This window comes from Episyrphus balteatus, chromosome 1 (assembly GCF_945859705.1).
Source record: "Episyrphus balteatus chromosome 1, idEpiBalt1.1, whole genome shotgun sequence".
Classification (NCBI taxonomy): domain Eukaryota; kingdom Metazoa; phylum Arthropoda; class Insecta; order Diptera; family Syrphidae; genus Episyrphus; species Episyrphus balteatus.
In genome coordinates this window covers 35,744,120-35,760,162 of record NC_079134.1, presented here as the reverse complement: position 1 = coordinate 35,760,162, position 16,043 = coordinate 35,744,120, and the positions used below count along the sequence as shown (strand labels likewise).

The window sequence follows — 16,043 nt, the reverse complement described above, 5'->3', positions numbered from 1 at the left end:
AGTCATGCTAAAATAATAGATTTTTTTAAAATCTATATGTCTCACTGTTTGCTTTTTAAAAAACCTATGTCTCACTGTTTGCTTTTTAATAATGTCTCACTGTTTACTTTTTGTCATTTTTCGGAAAAATATAAAATTACAAAAAACGAGAAGGAATTCTAATTCAATGATATTTTTTTATGAAAGAACATATAAATATAATACATATGTAAAAAAAGTTCTGTCCACTAACCAGATTTTTTTGTGTTATACACTCTTTTTATAACACTCCAAAAACTACTTTCACCTGATTTTGTGTGATATTTTACGGTGTAGGAAAATGGACAGCTTTAATTTAGTCGGGACAAAATTAAAAGACGCAGACGGGGAAATAAACGTTTTGACCCAAACTAGCGTTACTGTGCTTATTTTCAGAAAAGAGAAAAATGGATTGTCTCACTGTTTGCACCGTCTCACTGTCCGCCACTCTCCCCTATATGCAATGTTTAAATAATGTTGCATACTAAAAATTTTCATAAGTGTTTAAATTGCCTTGTCAAAAAAAAAAAAAACCAGAAAGTTTAATGTTTAAATTTATATTATATTTATGTATTAATACATTATAGTATGAAGAGTAAGGGAGGAGAAGATGATTGATCAAGCCAAAATACTTAGGTTCATGTAATGTGGTCATACATATGACACATTATTTTAAATATTTTATACTGCTGAGAATAAGGCCTGAGAAACCACTCTATAAAAATTCTTAATGGTTTTTATTAAAAGATTAATATTTTTTCAGTAGGGGTGAGAGGTATTGAATGAAAAAAAATATTAACTACGTGAAAGAAAAAAATGTTCTTATTTTCCATAGCTATCGGACCATCTCCTTTGGTTCCAGATGAGACGAAGGAAAGTTCTTAGGGTGGCAATAACAAAGCCTTATTTTTATTTTTAAAAGTTTAAACTATTTCCTTTACATATTTGTTTAAATTGGTATAAGTATACGAACGAAATCTGTAGATATACTACGACATCGTTATTTCTTTTCAAAAGAACACCCTTTTAACTTGGATAAGTTCAATAAAGTCTTTTGGTTTAAAATTCTCCCATTTCCAAAATGTTAACACCTTTTTCGTAAAAAAAATTGGCATGCGCAATTCTTAAGGAATTAGTATAAAAACCAAAATTTACAAAAAAATTCAAGGAATTATTATAAAAACCAAAATTTACAAAAAAATTAATCGGTCGATTTTTTTTTGAAATCAAAAAATCTTTGAAAATTTTAAATTTAATAAGATGGCTACGATTCCCCCTAATGCGATGAATAGCGGAATGGAAATTGGTGAATATTGTTAGATTATTTCCCCCGATGTATTGCAAAATAGGGCTGATAGAAATTTTCGTGGAAATTCGCCAGGAGAGAGCAGGAAAACGGTTTTATGACAAGTATCTACCGTTAATAAAACTGTGTGACAAAAACCAACTTTAAAAAAAAATACTTTTATTATGACCTAATACGTTTTGTAGGGCTTGTTGAACAAAGTAAAATGACAATTTTTTAGCAAACTTGGTACAAAAAATAATTTTTCGACATTCAGTCATTAAAGAAATTCCAGTGTCGTCAATTTTCAACCGATTTCAATAAAAATCTCCAATTTCATCCCAATTTTGCTACGAGGTGCGCTTCCGAATTCGTAGGAAATCGGAAAAATTTTCGCTTTAATTTTCAACCGATTCGATTTTACCTGTTTTTGTGTCAACCGATTTATCTTTTTACATTTAATGGTTTATGTTTAACACCACATTCAATTAGGTACCTAGTTTACTTTAACGTTGTCCAGGTATGGTAACATATTAGAATTGTCTTGTAAACTTGATTGATTCAAAATGAACATTTAAGGCCGTACTATGACTCGGGAGTAGAACATTCAATTCAAGTCGAACGTTCGACTCAAGTTGAATGATTTGGTAAACACTCATGTCGTGGTATTCCGTTTAAAAAACTGCGATATTAGCCTTATAATGCGTTCAAAATATAAAAAAAAGTGCCATTATCGTTTTTAAAACACCGAATCACTTATTAAAGACCCAATAACTTTGGAAATCATCAGCATATAAATGCCGAACCCGCTGTTACAAATACGTCGGTAGCAAATTCATTTCCAATACCACCATAATCAACTCTGGGGGTCTATTACGTAATACGAAACGAGCGGCAAGTCAACGATACTGAAGTAAACGATAGTCACGACAAAGAGCGATTATGTAAAACAATAAAGTCGTTTGGCCAAACCCAACCAAAAAAAATATTTGTTTGAGGCTCACATCCATTCTACCAGCATATGGAAGAATAATATGACAGCTTAACGAAAACGAAAGTTAAACGATAGGTAAAAGGCAGTCGTAAAGATTAACGAGTATCGTTGAAGTAAAACGATTATCGTAATACGTAGTCTCATTTCAACGAGAACGAGTAGTTTTAACGATTATCGTTTTATAAAATAGGGCCCCTGCTATTAAGGGACTAATTATATTTCTCTGTTTATTTCGTTAATCACTTTATAAACTAAAAAACTACATTTTGACATTGGGGTCAAGTACATGGAGTACCAAAAAATCATGAGGATATTTAATTAAACGATCTTTCATAATTCAGGGGTCAACCTACGATACGTACGTTAACGTACTGACGCTTTATGTCTCTATCATTTTCTTCTGATTAAATAGAGAGAGAGCAATAGTCAAAACGTTAACGAACGTATGTCGTAGTTCGACCCCAGTTCAGTACTGTGCAACTGTTTGTATTTTGTATTTCACAAGATGTGATTATCTTCAAGTTTTGCTAAACGACAAAAAAAAAAATAAAACACTTTCATATTTCTTTGTTTTTGTTTTTAATTTAAAATGTATTTGTATTTTTAAACAATAGTTCTCCATTATGTTCCGTCATTTATATCTGTACATACATAACAATAATACGTATTTGTTTTTTTTTTTTTTTTTGTTTTTCTTTTTAATAATATATCAATTTATTTAATTATTGTTTTTCTAATGTTTATTTTATTATAATATAATATTTCTCTTAAATATTTATGCCGGTGTATAATTTCTTTTGCCGACTATTATGCATTTCTTCTTTTTAAATTTGTTTTAATTAGTTTTTAGGTCGAATGTTTTTTTTTTGTATACTATAATAATAATATAATATATTTGTTACATAAATCGCTTTAAAAATGTAACAAATAAAATTAAATTTATTTTTTCTCTTCCTTCATTCATCAATTTTTCTCATCAAATATTTACAATAAAAACAACAGATTTATTATTATTTTGTCTCTTTAAATGTACACATAATTATGAATAAAAGATATTTAAAATTAAAAAAAAAAAAAAAATATAAGATAAAATATTAAAATGTTGCTCCGTCTTCTTTATACACACGCCCTAGTTGTTTAGAGAATAAAATATATATTTTCCTAGCATTATACATAAATATAAATAAAGTGTAATGTTTAAAATATAGGTTGATTGAAGCACAATCAATGTATTTTAATGTGTTTGTTTAAATTTATCGATTGTTTTTATCAAAACGCGCAAAAAGAGTAGTTGCAAACTAGCTATATAAAACAATAAAATAACAACGATAGAGAATGCAAATAACAAATAAAATTTTTGGGCAGAAAAATAATAAAAAAGCGTTTCTTCGTTTTTCTTCTTTTTCAATTCAATTTAAAACTGAAAAAAGTGAGACATACAAAAAAATTCCTAAAAGATGCTGAATTTATAGGATTTTCTACCCAAAACCCTTTCTACAAATTAACAAAAAAAAAAAAGAAGAATAAAATAAAGTATAATCATCATCAAGAAGATACAACGTAGTTCCATTCCCATTCTGCCAGAAAATATATAATTTATTCCTGACAGAAACCTTCAGTCTCTTCGATTGCAAATGTTAGTTTCTCAACTAGTTGGTCGTAACTTTTGTACGGTGGTAAATCTAAACGATTAAAGCATGTGTGTGATCGCGGCAGCCATGTTTCTTTGCCGACTTTTTCAATGCAAAAACGTTGGGGGCCATTCGAGCCCATTAGCTCGGCAAAACCGCCAACTGGTACACGACATGTTCCAGTAACAAATTGTAATAAACGTGCTCGTTTCTCGTTGTCTGTGTCACGAACAAACTGAAATATTCAAATGGAAATGGTAATTTGTATTAAATTGTTAAAGATTTAAGTTTGTTGTTGTTTTTTTTACCTGCCAGAACCAAACAACTTGTTTGCTACTTCGGTTATAGTGTCTGTAAATGGTGTTCCTTTGCCAATCGTCTACATCGACATCTTGCATTCCACAGAGAATCAATTCTAATTCACGTTCGTCAAAGTATTTAAGCCATTCTAATGGGACAACTTCATTGAAGCCTTCTAGGAATGTTTTTGTCTGTTGTTCGATGCCCCTGTGTGGAAGAAAAAACAGATTTTTGTAAAATAATGAATTTTTAAGTTTTAAAGGCTAAATTAATATGCATATCAATCAAACATAGTTCTGACATAAATACATAATATTCCGAGTGTTTCGTCTATGAATTCCCACTAAAGGACTTATCACTATTAATCGAGTACTTAATAAATAAAAAAAAAAATGTGGCACAACAACTGTAGGGAGAGATTATGCCTAATAAAACAAAAACACAAAAAACACAAGCTTTTATTGCGAAGTAAAAATTGTGAAATAATTAATTGACTTCTTGCCAATATACGCAAATATATAATATTTATACGATACCTGATGGGTCGCGCTTGACAGACAAATTCGGAAGTTATTAGCAAGCTTGCTACTTCTTTTATATCGAATGGTAAATACCAAATGCGTGGATTGCATTGCCGTTCTACATCATGAAATAGAGTTATGTTATGAAATCGAAATTCACTTTGAAACTGTAAACCAACAAGTCAGCTTTTAATCTATTTAATCTTCGAACGTGAGTTCGAAGCCATTAAAGTAAATCAAGCAATTTATTTTGATTAATAAGCTTATGAAGAACCATCAACCAATCCGCAAAAAAAAATAAGATAAGGACTGATCAAACGTTGATTTCTTTTAGTAATGAAAAAACATGAAGTAGGCAGTTGCAACGGACATTGGTACATGTTTTATATATTTTCTAGTTAACCAACTTGTAATTTGTTTGCATACTTTGTTTGGACACAAAACGAGTTATAAAATCATTTCGACAGATAGGCCATTTCTCGATCAGCCCGAAATAATCATTTGGGTTTAATTAACAAGCAACGGTATCCTCAAGTTTAATAATGATTTACTAAAGGATGCCTCAACAAATCAAAAACTAAGACCTTACCTGATTCAGTTCCAACTGAACACAAAACAAAAAAAAAATACTCAAGCCAATATTCTATTTGGGAAGTAAAATTAAGAACACACACCATGCATTAAAAGTTAAGAGAGGAGTAAAAAAAAATGGCGGAATAAAGTTGGAGGAGCCTTGAAAGAAATATTTTACCTCGTATCATTTTACAATTTTTATTCCACCCAGAAAAATTGAATTTCACTTTTCCCCTACTATGGCGAAAAGTTGTTCACGTTCGGAAAACTTTCCGTATTTTGAACTTTCCTTAGGTAGTATGCTTTATTAATAAACTTTTTGACCAATGTAAAAACGGGAGAAAAATATTGTTAAGAAAGAATACAATTTTTGACCTCCCCCCGTAAGAACCTAGACTACTACTAGACCTTACAATCATTTAAGTGAATCAGGTTATAAGGAGACCTGGAGCATGAAAAAACAACTCAGGACCACAACCTTCAGCAAAAATTTATTTAAGAAATTAACTTTTAAAGCTCGCATCGCAGGTATTAAACATCAAAGAGAGACCAACTTAGCCCATGAAAATGGGATTTTAAAACGTAGCGTTTGGCGTGATATAATGCGAAGAGGGATTTGTGATTCACCTGCTGTAGCTGTTTTTGTTTCAGATCAATTAAAAAAACATCCACAAACACATTCTTAGCTAAAAAAAATAGTTTTTGCATAGTATCCTTCTGCGTCCACTCAAATCCACTTGCGGACTTTTCATCGATCACGATGGTGATCACATCGATCACCATTTCACCTGTCTTCCTCAGAGGGAGAATTACCGATTTTTATATTATAAAAGTAAGCTAAGATGGTTGCGAATTTCGTGTTATGTATAGAAAGAAGGTTGTCAAAGGAATTGAATTCAGTAGATTTTGATATCTATGCGGAGGATGCACGTTTGCATCATTCATTTAAACCCCGCAATAGGAATTTCTTTCCGATATTTTAACAAGACAGGCAAGTTATGCATTTAAGAGAGCTACCAAAAACGCAATAGGCGATGAAATAATCAACAATCGGATTCATCATGCGATAAAGTTTATAACTTTTCAATCACCGCGCCAAAGAAATAAAAAATTTAATTCCAATAATCTGTTTGTCGCCAAAAATATAAACTCTACACTGGCAACAATCAACACTCATAATGAAGAAAAAAATAAATTCCCCAAGTTTTACATTATGATAAACCTTATTCTTATCTGTGAAAACAACCATAAACACTCTTATTTCATCATCAATTAATTTTTAACTTACCTTGTCATTCGCCATTCAGTCATCAGGGTTATATATTCTTCTTTGTTTTCTTCAGAAACTTTTTCCTTTTCACCATTCTCTTTAAGTTCATGATGTATGATTTGCCCCAGAACCTCAAAGTCCACACTAAACCACAACTCAAGACCACATTCATCAATATTATTATCACGTACCCATATGAGGGAATTATAAAATTCTGGATCGATAGTTTCGATGTCTTTGATGGTTAGTTTCTTGTTTAACATCCGCTTATAAAATGGCATTGTAAATCCTGAATAAATAAATCTTCCATGATACAATGCCATGGCAATAAAACGTCCAATAAATTTAAAATATTGCAAATGATCGGGATTCACATAGCTCGCTGGGTTTATTTGAAGACTGTAGTTGTTTTTGTTTGCATATTCAAAAAGGCAATACATGGGATTTAGAACTTCGTGAGATAGAAGGAAAAACCATTCTCGTGAAACACCACCATAATCTAGACCTTCTTCACCACGGAATATAATATAGAGTCGACGTCTAAGCTCGTAAGCTGGCAATCGCATAATCTGATGGTAGGAATCTTCGAAAAGCGTCTGTCGGGTGACTGTGATCTTAATGTGGGATGGAAGGGCATTGCTCTGACAGAGATAACGGAATTGACTGAGCTTCCAGCGGAAGGACCGTTCATAGGCACGCGGTACCCCATAAACACCTTTGACTCCTTTCGGAGCACCGGGACGAGGATCGTCGAAAGTCGTTCGGCGAGTATTATGATCAACAAAGAATCGCTCTCCGGAGGCGGTATATCGAATCTCCCAACCTGGTGGCAAAGGACCCTCGTTGATGAGATTCACCTCTTGGCCTTGCGTTCGGGGATCTTCCCATTGGGTGGTGCGGTTTTTGTGGTTTACAAAGTACACTCTGTTATCAGACTGGAGTTTTTTCTCCCATCCATCGGGCAGTGGACCTAGCTGCTCTTCGTCATCCTGACTCAATGGAGCAGTTACAGCTGTAGGTTGCTGTTGCTGCTGAGAATACAAGAAACGCTGATTGCCTTGTGCCACAACATGGGCACGTTGGCCCTGCCAGTGTTGGAAATGCATTAAACGTTCACTGTTGGGTCTCTGCCAGGTGGTTGTTCGTGTATTGTGGTCGACATAGTACACTCGTCCACGTGGATCCTTGCGGATCTCCCAGCCTGGAGGAAGTGGAGTTGGTTTCTCCCAATATGTCGAACGTGTATTGTGATCTACATAGTACCTTCGGCCATACTGATCATAGCGAATCTCCCATCCAGCTGGGAGTGGCTCATCGTCAGCTTGAGCAGCCTGCAACTGCTGATCGCCCACGTTCGACACAGGCACTGGATTCCCACCAGCATTACCTTGTGCCGCTTCCAATGGTACATTATCGGCTGGGATATAACCTCCTGTTGCTGCTGTCGGCGGTGCCCCAGGGACAGCGGCCGAACCTTGCATTGGGGCCGTATAAACCTGCATAACTCGCTGACCAGTGCCATTCACACTTTGGATGGGTATTCTCTGGGACTGCATTTGTGGGTGAGCAGTTTGCGCCGCCACCACTTGCTGCTGCGATCCACTCATCTGTTGCTGTTGTTCCCACACAGCTACTGCTGTTGTCGATGTCTGTCGACGTATTGCTCCCGAAGACGACGGAGCTACAGCACTCAAACTACTATTGCTACATGCCGCACCATTACTCAAACCACCGCCACCATTCATGGCCACACCGGCATTACTCACTTGGCCAGGCGAACGTCCGTTTGTTATAGCACCAGAATTGATTGCGTTATCAGAACCATTTGTACTGCGCAATCTCATTCGTGCTCTCACGCCGCCATTGAGAACACTGCTTCGATTCGGATTCGCCGTACCATCAATAGATGGTAGACTTTGTTGTTGTTGCACAGCACCATTACCATTTGTGATAATCAACTTGGACATATCTAATCGCAGACCATTAAGTATTGCAACTAATTCGCCACTCTTTGTCTGACGATTGTCAGACTTTGATGTAATAACCAAATCCATGCTAAGTTCTAAAAATTCCAATCGTCCATTGTAGTGTTGGAGTATTTGACTGAGATTAACTGAACGTTCACCAAGCATTGCATCTTTACGAAAACTCGAGTGATCTAGTACTTTGAAGTGAAGAATTGAATTGGGTGTTATCTGGAAGGAATTTTGGAAAACAAAATTAAAATTATGATTAAGTTTAAGGAAATTTGATTTATTTGTTTTACCAAAACTGTAAATTCTTCATCCCATTTTGGTAAATGAGTGTTTTTCATTGTATCGGTCTTTCGCTTGCTCTTATTGTCGATAAGAAGCTCCACGTAAGGGTTGGGTTTGAGGAATCCATTATTTCGAAGTGATGCCTCTTCAACTAAAAATTCAAACAAAAACATTTTTTTAAATTTATTTCTTGGTAATATTTGTCGGTTCATTAGGTACTTTATTTTTAATTATTTTTTATTGTAAAGAGGGTTTATTTCTTTTTTTTTATCGGAATTACCTTATCGAAGTTGAATGAGCTAATAACAGGAAATAAGTATCGAAGTTCACGATAAATTTTTGTTATCATTAAGATATTATATTTAACATTTAATACTTGTACTAATAAAATAATGGACTCCAAGCCAAAAAATTGGCAGCGCTAAGAAGAATCCAATAATTGAACTAAAGAATGAAACTTATTGACATTCTTAGATAGGGAAGAATAGCAACTATTACTATTCTTCGTAGTGTGTTAGTTGTTGGAACATTTTACTAATCTAGATCAGGTAGAAAGGTTGCAATTTTGTTAATTGACTTAATTTTGATAACAAAGCTGAGATTGGTTTATAAGGGATATGCTAAAAAAAATGTTTAAAAAATCTCATTCTTTAAAGAAAACGGCTAACATATTTATAACTGTAGATAAATGAAATAGAAAAGATCAAAACAAACACTCCACGGCAGCAACCATTATAAAGAGCATTTTAAAAACAAAAGTTCATTATAAAGAAACTTCTGGAAATAAAATGCACGTTTCGAACGAGTGTACTGAACGTTTTTCATTAGGCAAGAATACTGCAAATGTATACATAAATCACAAATAAGCAACAATTGTTATCCCACCTGTTAAAACAAAGATACTTGAAAAATATATGATCAGGCAAAGACACCCTTTAGGTAGTGAATAATATAGGTTTTCAGTGTGTGGTTTCTGATCGTATATTTTATTTTTTTTAAACAGATGAAATTTTGAATGAATTTTTATTTTTGTTAAATTGTGATATTTGTATGTTGTATCTATGTATTTGAAATATTCTTGCTTAGTTTTGCCTGTTTTTGATCATAATTAAAAGCTTTTAATCCTTTCAACCAAATGTACCTAATTCATCGGTTAGTGTGAAAGAATATATTTAAATTCCATCGCTTGTATGTAAAACTTAAAATTTTGAAAAGAAATGCTAACGATGAAATACAGCTTAAATGAGTTTTTGAGCAAAATAACGATTCACAGTAAGTAAAATTGGTTCCGATTGAAAGGCCCAAAAAGCCTCAAGTCCTAAGTCAGTTGACAGTTGGGCAGATGTATGAAATACATTGCTATGCCAGAGTCTTTGAGGTCAATACCCGTAGAAAGATATGAAAATCTGATAAACTACATAGGTCGTTGTATGATTTTGACAGTTCTGATGTATTATTTCTGTTTTATAGAAACGTTGTAGGTATAAGGAACAGCCATAAATCATTGGACAGGTCCAGAAAAGTTAGGGACTAAATATTTAGTCAAGTTTCGGATCTCTAATTGATTAGCTGTAAAAAAAAGCCTTCCTATTTAGGCAATTTTATTGAAAAGTTGACTGGAATGTTAGGAAAGAAAAATCTGCTTAGCTCGATTTACTCGTTGACTAAATATTCAGTACCTATCCTGTCCTGAAAGAGAATCGATTGAAAGTACATATTCTAACCAGAACCATATTTCTGTTTCATAGAAATTTATCAGATTGTTCATATGTATATGAACATATTTCAAACAGCTGTAAGTAAATTTACTAAACAAAAGTATACAAAAGGATGTTTTGTGAAGCTGGTACTTTTTGTTTTTGAATGGGCAGTAGAAAAATTCCTTACATTTCTTTACTTCATCGAAACCTAACGTTACAATTCATTCAATTGAAATGACAAAATAATGTATATCAAATACAACATAATATATTTTACACTACTTCCAATATATGTAATCTATGAAACAAAAAAATTGTATGAGACGTATAGAAATAATTTAAATGTACATTTTCTTCAATATTCCGTAAAAATTAGTACAAACTAGGTGTTGGTGTTCTCTCCGTTTGCTCAAAGTATTGCAAGAAGTGTCTTTAGCAAACTCAAGTTTTCTCTACAGGTTTAATAATGGGATATTTGGTTTCATGCACTTTTGAAGTTTTCAAAAGTGTTTGTTGGATTTCTTTTACTTTAACCAGGGGCGTAGAGGTGATTCAGGAACACTGCTACACTACTTATGTGAAGAAATCTTAGCAGCAACCGTACCACACAGTCTTGTTTTTTTACTTGCGATATAGGAACTACTACATATATACATTACAAGTTACGAATGCATTCGTAAAAAAAAAATTGAGATAACAATCAGACATGGCATTACGATGATAGAGAATGCAAAAAAGTGGGTCCCGGAAGTCAGTTTTACTTGCAAATCTGTCTGTCTTTTAGTGAGCTACAGCCTAAGCGGATGTACCGATTAACATCAAACTTGGTATGTAGGTAGCATTTTTTAGGGACTCTCCAGAGGGATTTTTTGGAATTAATTTTTTTGGACCAAAAACAACAAAAATGTTTAATTTTCTCGAAAACGGCTCCAACAATTTTGTTTGAAAAATTCAAATATTAGTTTTTAGGCAAGGTCTATCTTTTCATGAAAAACTTTTTTTTTCGAAAATCATTACTAACGGTACCTGCTATAGAACCGTTTATTTTTTTCAAATCTGAATTTCTGCCAAACTGCTTCTCTAATTTCAACGAATTTTTTTATACAAAAGCATTTACTCCTATTAGTACGTAAGTCGTTTGTACTAAAACGACTGGCTCTGGACGCCAAAATTGAGGCTTTAGTAAAGCAATAATCGTGTCATAGGAATGGCGTAGAGCGGATGGGACTGCGAAGTTAAACATCTAATTTAACACAAATTGGCGTTCCTAGAACAAGTCGTTTTCTTGTCGTTTTAGTAAAAACGACTTACGTAATACGGGTGATTTATATAATTTAAATATAAATCGAAAATAAAATTAAGCAAAAAATTATTTTTGGATAAAAAAAAAAATTGGAAAATTTATATGTATTTGAAAAATCAATTGAATTTTTTGAAATTTTTGTTTTAGATGTTGAAAAGTAATTTCTAAAAATTGACATATATATTTTTATTCAATTTTTTTTTTTTCAATAAATTATTTAAAAAAAAATAAGTGTTTTAAAAAACGGCTCTAAAGATTTTGAAAATTATTTTTCTTTATAAAAGAAACCAAATTGCATACATACTTGTTTTGGAGCTCAATTAGATTTCACATGTTGTTTTTTCCTTTGAAAAACGTATTTTATTTTTTCATAAAAATTTTCTTAATTTCTATATAAAAACTCTTAAAAATGTTAGAAACTTGAACCCTAAGAGCAAGTTTGTGCGACCCAGTCGTGCATTTTATTTTTAACTTGTTTCAGGTTTTCTCAAGATTCATACAATCTATCATTTTCCAGGTATACGAGTTAGGAAACACCCTGTAGCTACCATGTATAAGAGATCATCATTTTAATAGAGTTCAGCTTTGATGAAAATGCTGTTAAATTGAAATTCAACTTGGATTATTCTGAGATAACCGAAATCTCTGTGATTTCAGAGACCTAAACTGGTTGATAAATCATTGTCAACTATTGTTTTTCGCATTTAAATCGTTTTTAATAAAACTATATCCATTGCAGATATTAATGCTTATTTTTCATTTTCCTTATCGTTTTTTTTGCTTTTTTATATTCTACAATGTTCGCAAACTAAAAAAGCCCAGGTCAAGAAAACTGAAGGTCAATATCAAAAGAAAAAATGGAAAACATACAACTGCAAATGTATTTGACACTGATTGCCACCTTTAAATGTTTTTATTTACATATTTTTCGATAATTTATTATCCGGAAGTTAAATAATATTAATAGTGGAGTAACTAAAGCTCAAAAATTGGCAATATTAGGGAACCCGGCCGAACAGCTTAGATTTTGATGATCTTTTTTTTCAAACGTCGGTAATTAAAAATACGTTAAAGTCTATAGATTAAAAATTGCCGGTGTTGCCGTTTTGATTTTTTAAATTTAATTGAAGATTTTTGTGAACAAAAACAAATTTTTTTCAAAAATTTTTCTTAAATTTTATAAATTAACTGATGCCAAAAGATTGTCTAGGAAATTCAAGAAAAAAAAAATGTATGGGAGTGAGGGACAATCTTCCATAGTTCAAGCGATAGATGCAATTTTCTTATTAATTGACTTCAAACACAATAAAAAATATTTGAACACAACGGATGTTTATGTAAAATTAAAATTAAGTTAATTGAATGAACGGCTTTTGAAAGAATGGTAATTGAACTCAGATTTTTGAAAAAAAAAAATTATTGAAAAAATTTTAACATGTCGTTTTTTAAACTTGGTCGTAATATAAAATGCATTTATTTTAAAATTTTTTTGGCCGCATTTATTATGATTTCAAATTATAAAAGGAAATGTCAATATGTATATTACGGTTTATGAAAAAAATTAAAAAGTATTTTATTTTCGAAGAACTTTTTTAATAAAAGTTTTGAAAAAAAATGTAACTTATTTTTTTTTTTTTAAAGTTCAACATCTAAACATAAAATTATTTTTTATTCATTTAATAACCCTTACTGTTGAAAGTTAAATAGCAAAAATTTAAAGTTCCTATTTACCACAGTCTTTGAGAAAATTAATTATTTCAATGCAAAAATTCAGTTTTAATAAAAAAAAAACAATTGAAGTTGAAGTAATTTTTCATTTTTTTTTCAAAAGTGTGATATATTTTACCTTTTTTGCTTCGAAATTCAACTGATAATATTTATGGCCAAACATTTTTTTTAAATAAATTCATATTTTATTAGAAAAAGTTTGGAAAAAAGTCATTTTAAATTTTTCTAATAACATTTTTTTTTAATTCTGAGTTTGGGGACCATTTTTTCAAAAAGTCTTGATCAAATTTAGTGGATTTAAATTCAAGAGATAAGAATGAGCTTCTGGCTTTTTAAAAATGTATTTTAAAATATTGTAGGTGTTGCCGTTGTTTTCAAAATATTTTTTTGTAATTGAGGTCAGAACGTTAGAAAATTGCATTTATCGCTTGAACGATTGAAGATTGTCCCTTACTGCCTTTTATATATTTTCCTTAAATTACCTAGAGAATCTTTTGCTATCATTAGTTTTATGAAATTTAAGCAAAAAAATGGTTTTGTTAAAAAAAATTTTCTTGACCTTTTAATTACCTACGTTTGAAAAAAAAAAAAATCGTCAAAATCAGAGCTGTTCGGCCGGGTTCCCTAATAATTTGCTTTAGTTACTCTACTATAAATCAAATAGAGGTAGGACTTGTGTTCAGAAGTAAAATTCCATCAAGAATCTAACAAGGCGGCCCATTTCAACAAAAATATACTTTTACTTTTCTTTTTGGATACCTAGATAATTGGTACCTCAAAAGTACCAATCCTATCTACAATTTCACCACATTCATAGATATTTTTATAACAACAAAACAAAACAAAAAAAAAAACATCTTCCCTTTTTTAAAACTTATTTTAAAACCCCCCATAAGAAAAAAAAAAGGACAAAACAAACTAAACCCATTCAAATTCAACACCCACTCAATATGGATGGACTCTGACAAGTAAGAAGTGTTTCTTTCATACTTACTTGTAATACTCAGCTGGTGGTATCCTTGATTGTTAAGAGCACTAAGGCCAGTAGCATCTGTCGCATTAGAATTTGACTCTGCCATTGCTTGCTTTTTATTTTATTATTGTTTAAAAACTATTGCTTGTTAGTTGTTATTTTGTTTGTTTTGAGGCAGGAATGATGAAGATGTTGTTGGTGGTGGGTATTCTCCTCCACTCGTCCGTATCTTGCCTGTTTTTGTTGTGTTTAAGCGTGTTATCAGTCAAGTCAAAGCTTTTGTCTTTATTTTTTTTTTTGGATATTTTTTTGCTTTGTCACAAGAAAGTCAACCAATCGTATGGATGCGCCTGAATGAGAGAAAAAGAAAATCCATGAAAAAGACGTATGGTATCAGAGAAAAGTGATACTATTCTAATTGTTACAATACTCTTTCTAGATTAAATTGTATATAAAAAACAAATGAATCATATCGCATAGAAAAGTAGGGTTTAATAAAAACTTTTTAGTTGCTAATCAGCTTAGCACAGTTTTATTTATTTATTAACAAAAAAAAAAAAAATAGAGCTAATCTTTGTTGTAATAAAATTCTTATCACCAAACGAAAAGGTGAAGAAAAGAGCTACTCGTCAAATCGTCTCATTTAATTTTCCTAGTTTTTATTCAATTTTAATAAAAAGCAAAAAAACTCAATTTTGGGGGATTTTCATTCTTCTTTTTTTTTCCTTGGAAATTGTATTCGTTTTTTTTTTGCTTTTATTTTTGTCTACGGGAGCACTTTAGCACTTACGTCAAAAAAAAAAAGGAAAAAAATATAAAGTTTTCTTACATTTTGGTAAGACGCAATTTTAATTGCAAATTATTGCAATTTCAATTGGATTTATAACTTTATTCGATAGAGAATTATTTAAACAAATGGAATGGAATGAATTTTTGTATAAATAATTTGTAGCAAATATTGATTTGCTTATATTTTTTAAAGGCGAAGTTTGTCGTCGAAATGAAAATTTTCACTTTTTTTTTTTTCTTTTTCTTCTTTCTTTTTCTTCACTTCACTTCATTTTCATACAAGCAAAAAAAACGAATGACTGCTGCAAGCACAGTCTGCAAGACGAAGACAAAAAAGGGCTTCATGATATTTTTTGACTTTTGTTGGAGAAATAACAAAAATGAGGAGTAGATGGAGCTAAGTGCTAAGGTGAGGGTACAGTAATGGGTGAGATTTTTAAAAGAGGAAGAAGATTTTTTTTAAAGCTCAGTTTACAGTTCGTCGGCTGGATGCTATCTTGTTCTAGAGGCCATTTTTTACGAAATTGATTAAAGAATGCAGTTTTCATAATTTTGGGATGCTCTTTCACTTGGCGCAAACCATTTCTATCTCTTTTAGTTTTCAAGTTAGAGAGAACAAATTAATGTGAGTGATAACCCAACTAGCACAACAGCTTCTGTAAATTGAAATCTCGCAGGTTCTACTTTTTATACAGCTTGT

At 31.7% G+C, this 16,043-nt stretch overlaps 1 protein-coding gene across 1 annotated transcript; it reads right to left on the bottom strand.

The window, feature by feature from the left end:
* Nucleotides 1-3,010: 3,010 nt before the first annotated feature.
* Nucleotides 3,011-15,636, bottom strand: LOC129906004 (E3 ubiquitin-protein ligase Su(dx)). Its single transcript, XM_055981628.1, has 6 exons — nucleotides 15,384-15,636; nucleotides 14,576-14,904; nucleotides 8,859-9,001; nucleotides 6,611-8,787; nucleotides 4,237-4,435; nucleotides 3,011-4,163 (listed from the first exon to the last, which is right to left on the bottom strand). Exons 2-6 carry the CDS (start codon nucleotides 14,658-14,660, stop codon nucleotides 3,894-3,896), a joined length of 2,874 nt encoding a protein of 957 aa, XP_055837603.1. The 5' UTR covers nucleotides 14,661-14,904; nucleotides 15,384-15,636; the 3' UTR covers nucleotides 3,011-3,893.
* Nucleotides 15,637-16,043: the final 407 nt, after the last annotated feature.

Coding starts and splice junctions, on each gene's coding strand:
- LOC129906004 (XM_055981628.1), bottom strand. CDS start 14,660: ATGGCAGAGTCAAATTCTAATGCGACAGATGCTACTGGCCTTAGTGCT. Junction 8,788..8,858: donor ATGAAGAATTTACAGTTTTG/GTAAAACAAATA, acceptor AATTCCTTCCAG/ATAACACCCAATTCAATTCT. Junction 4,436..6,610: donor ACTGAATGGCGAATGACAAG/GTAAGTTAAAAA, acceptor TCTTCCACACAG/GGGCATCGAACAACAGACAA.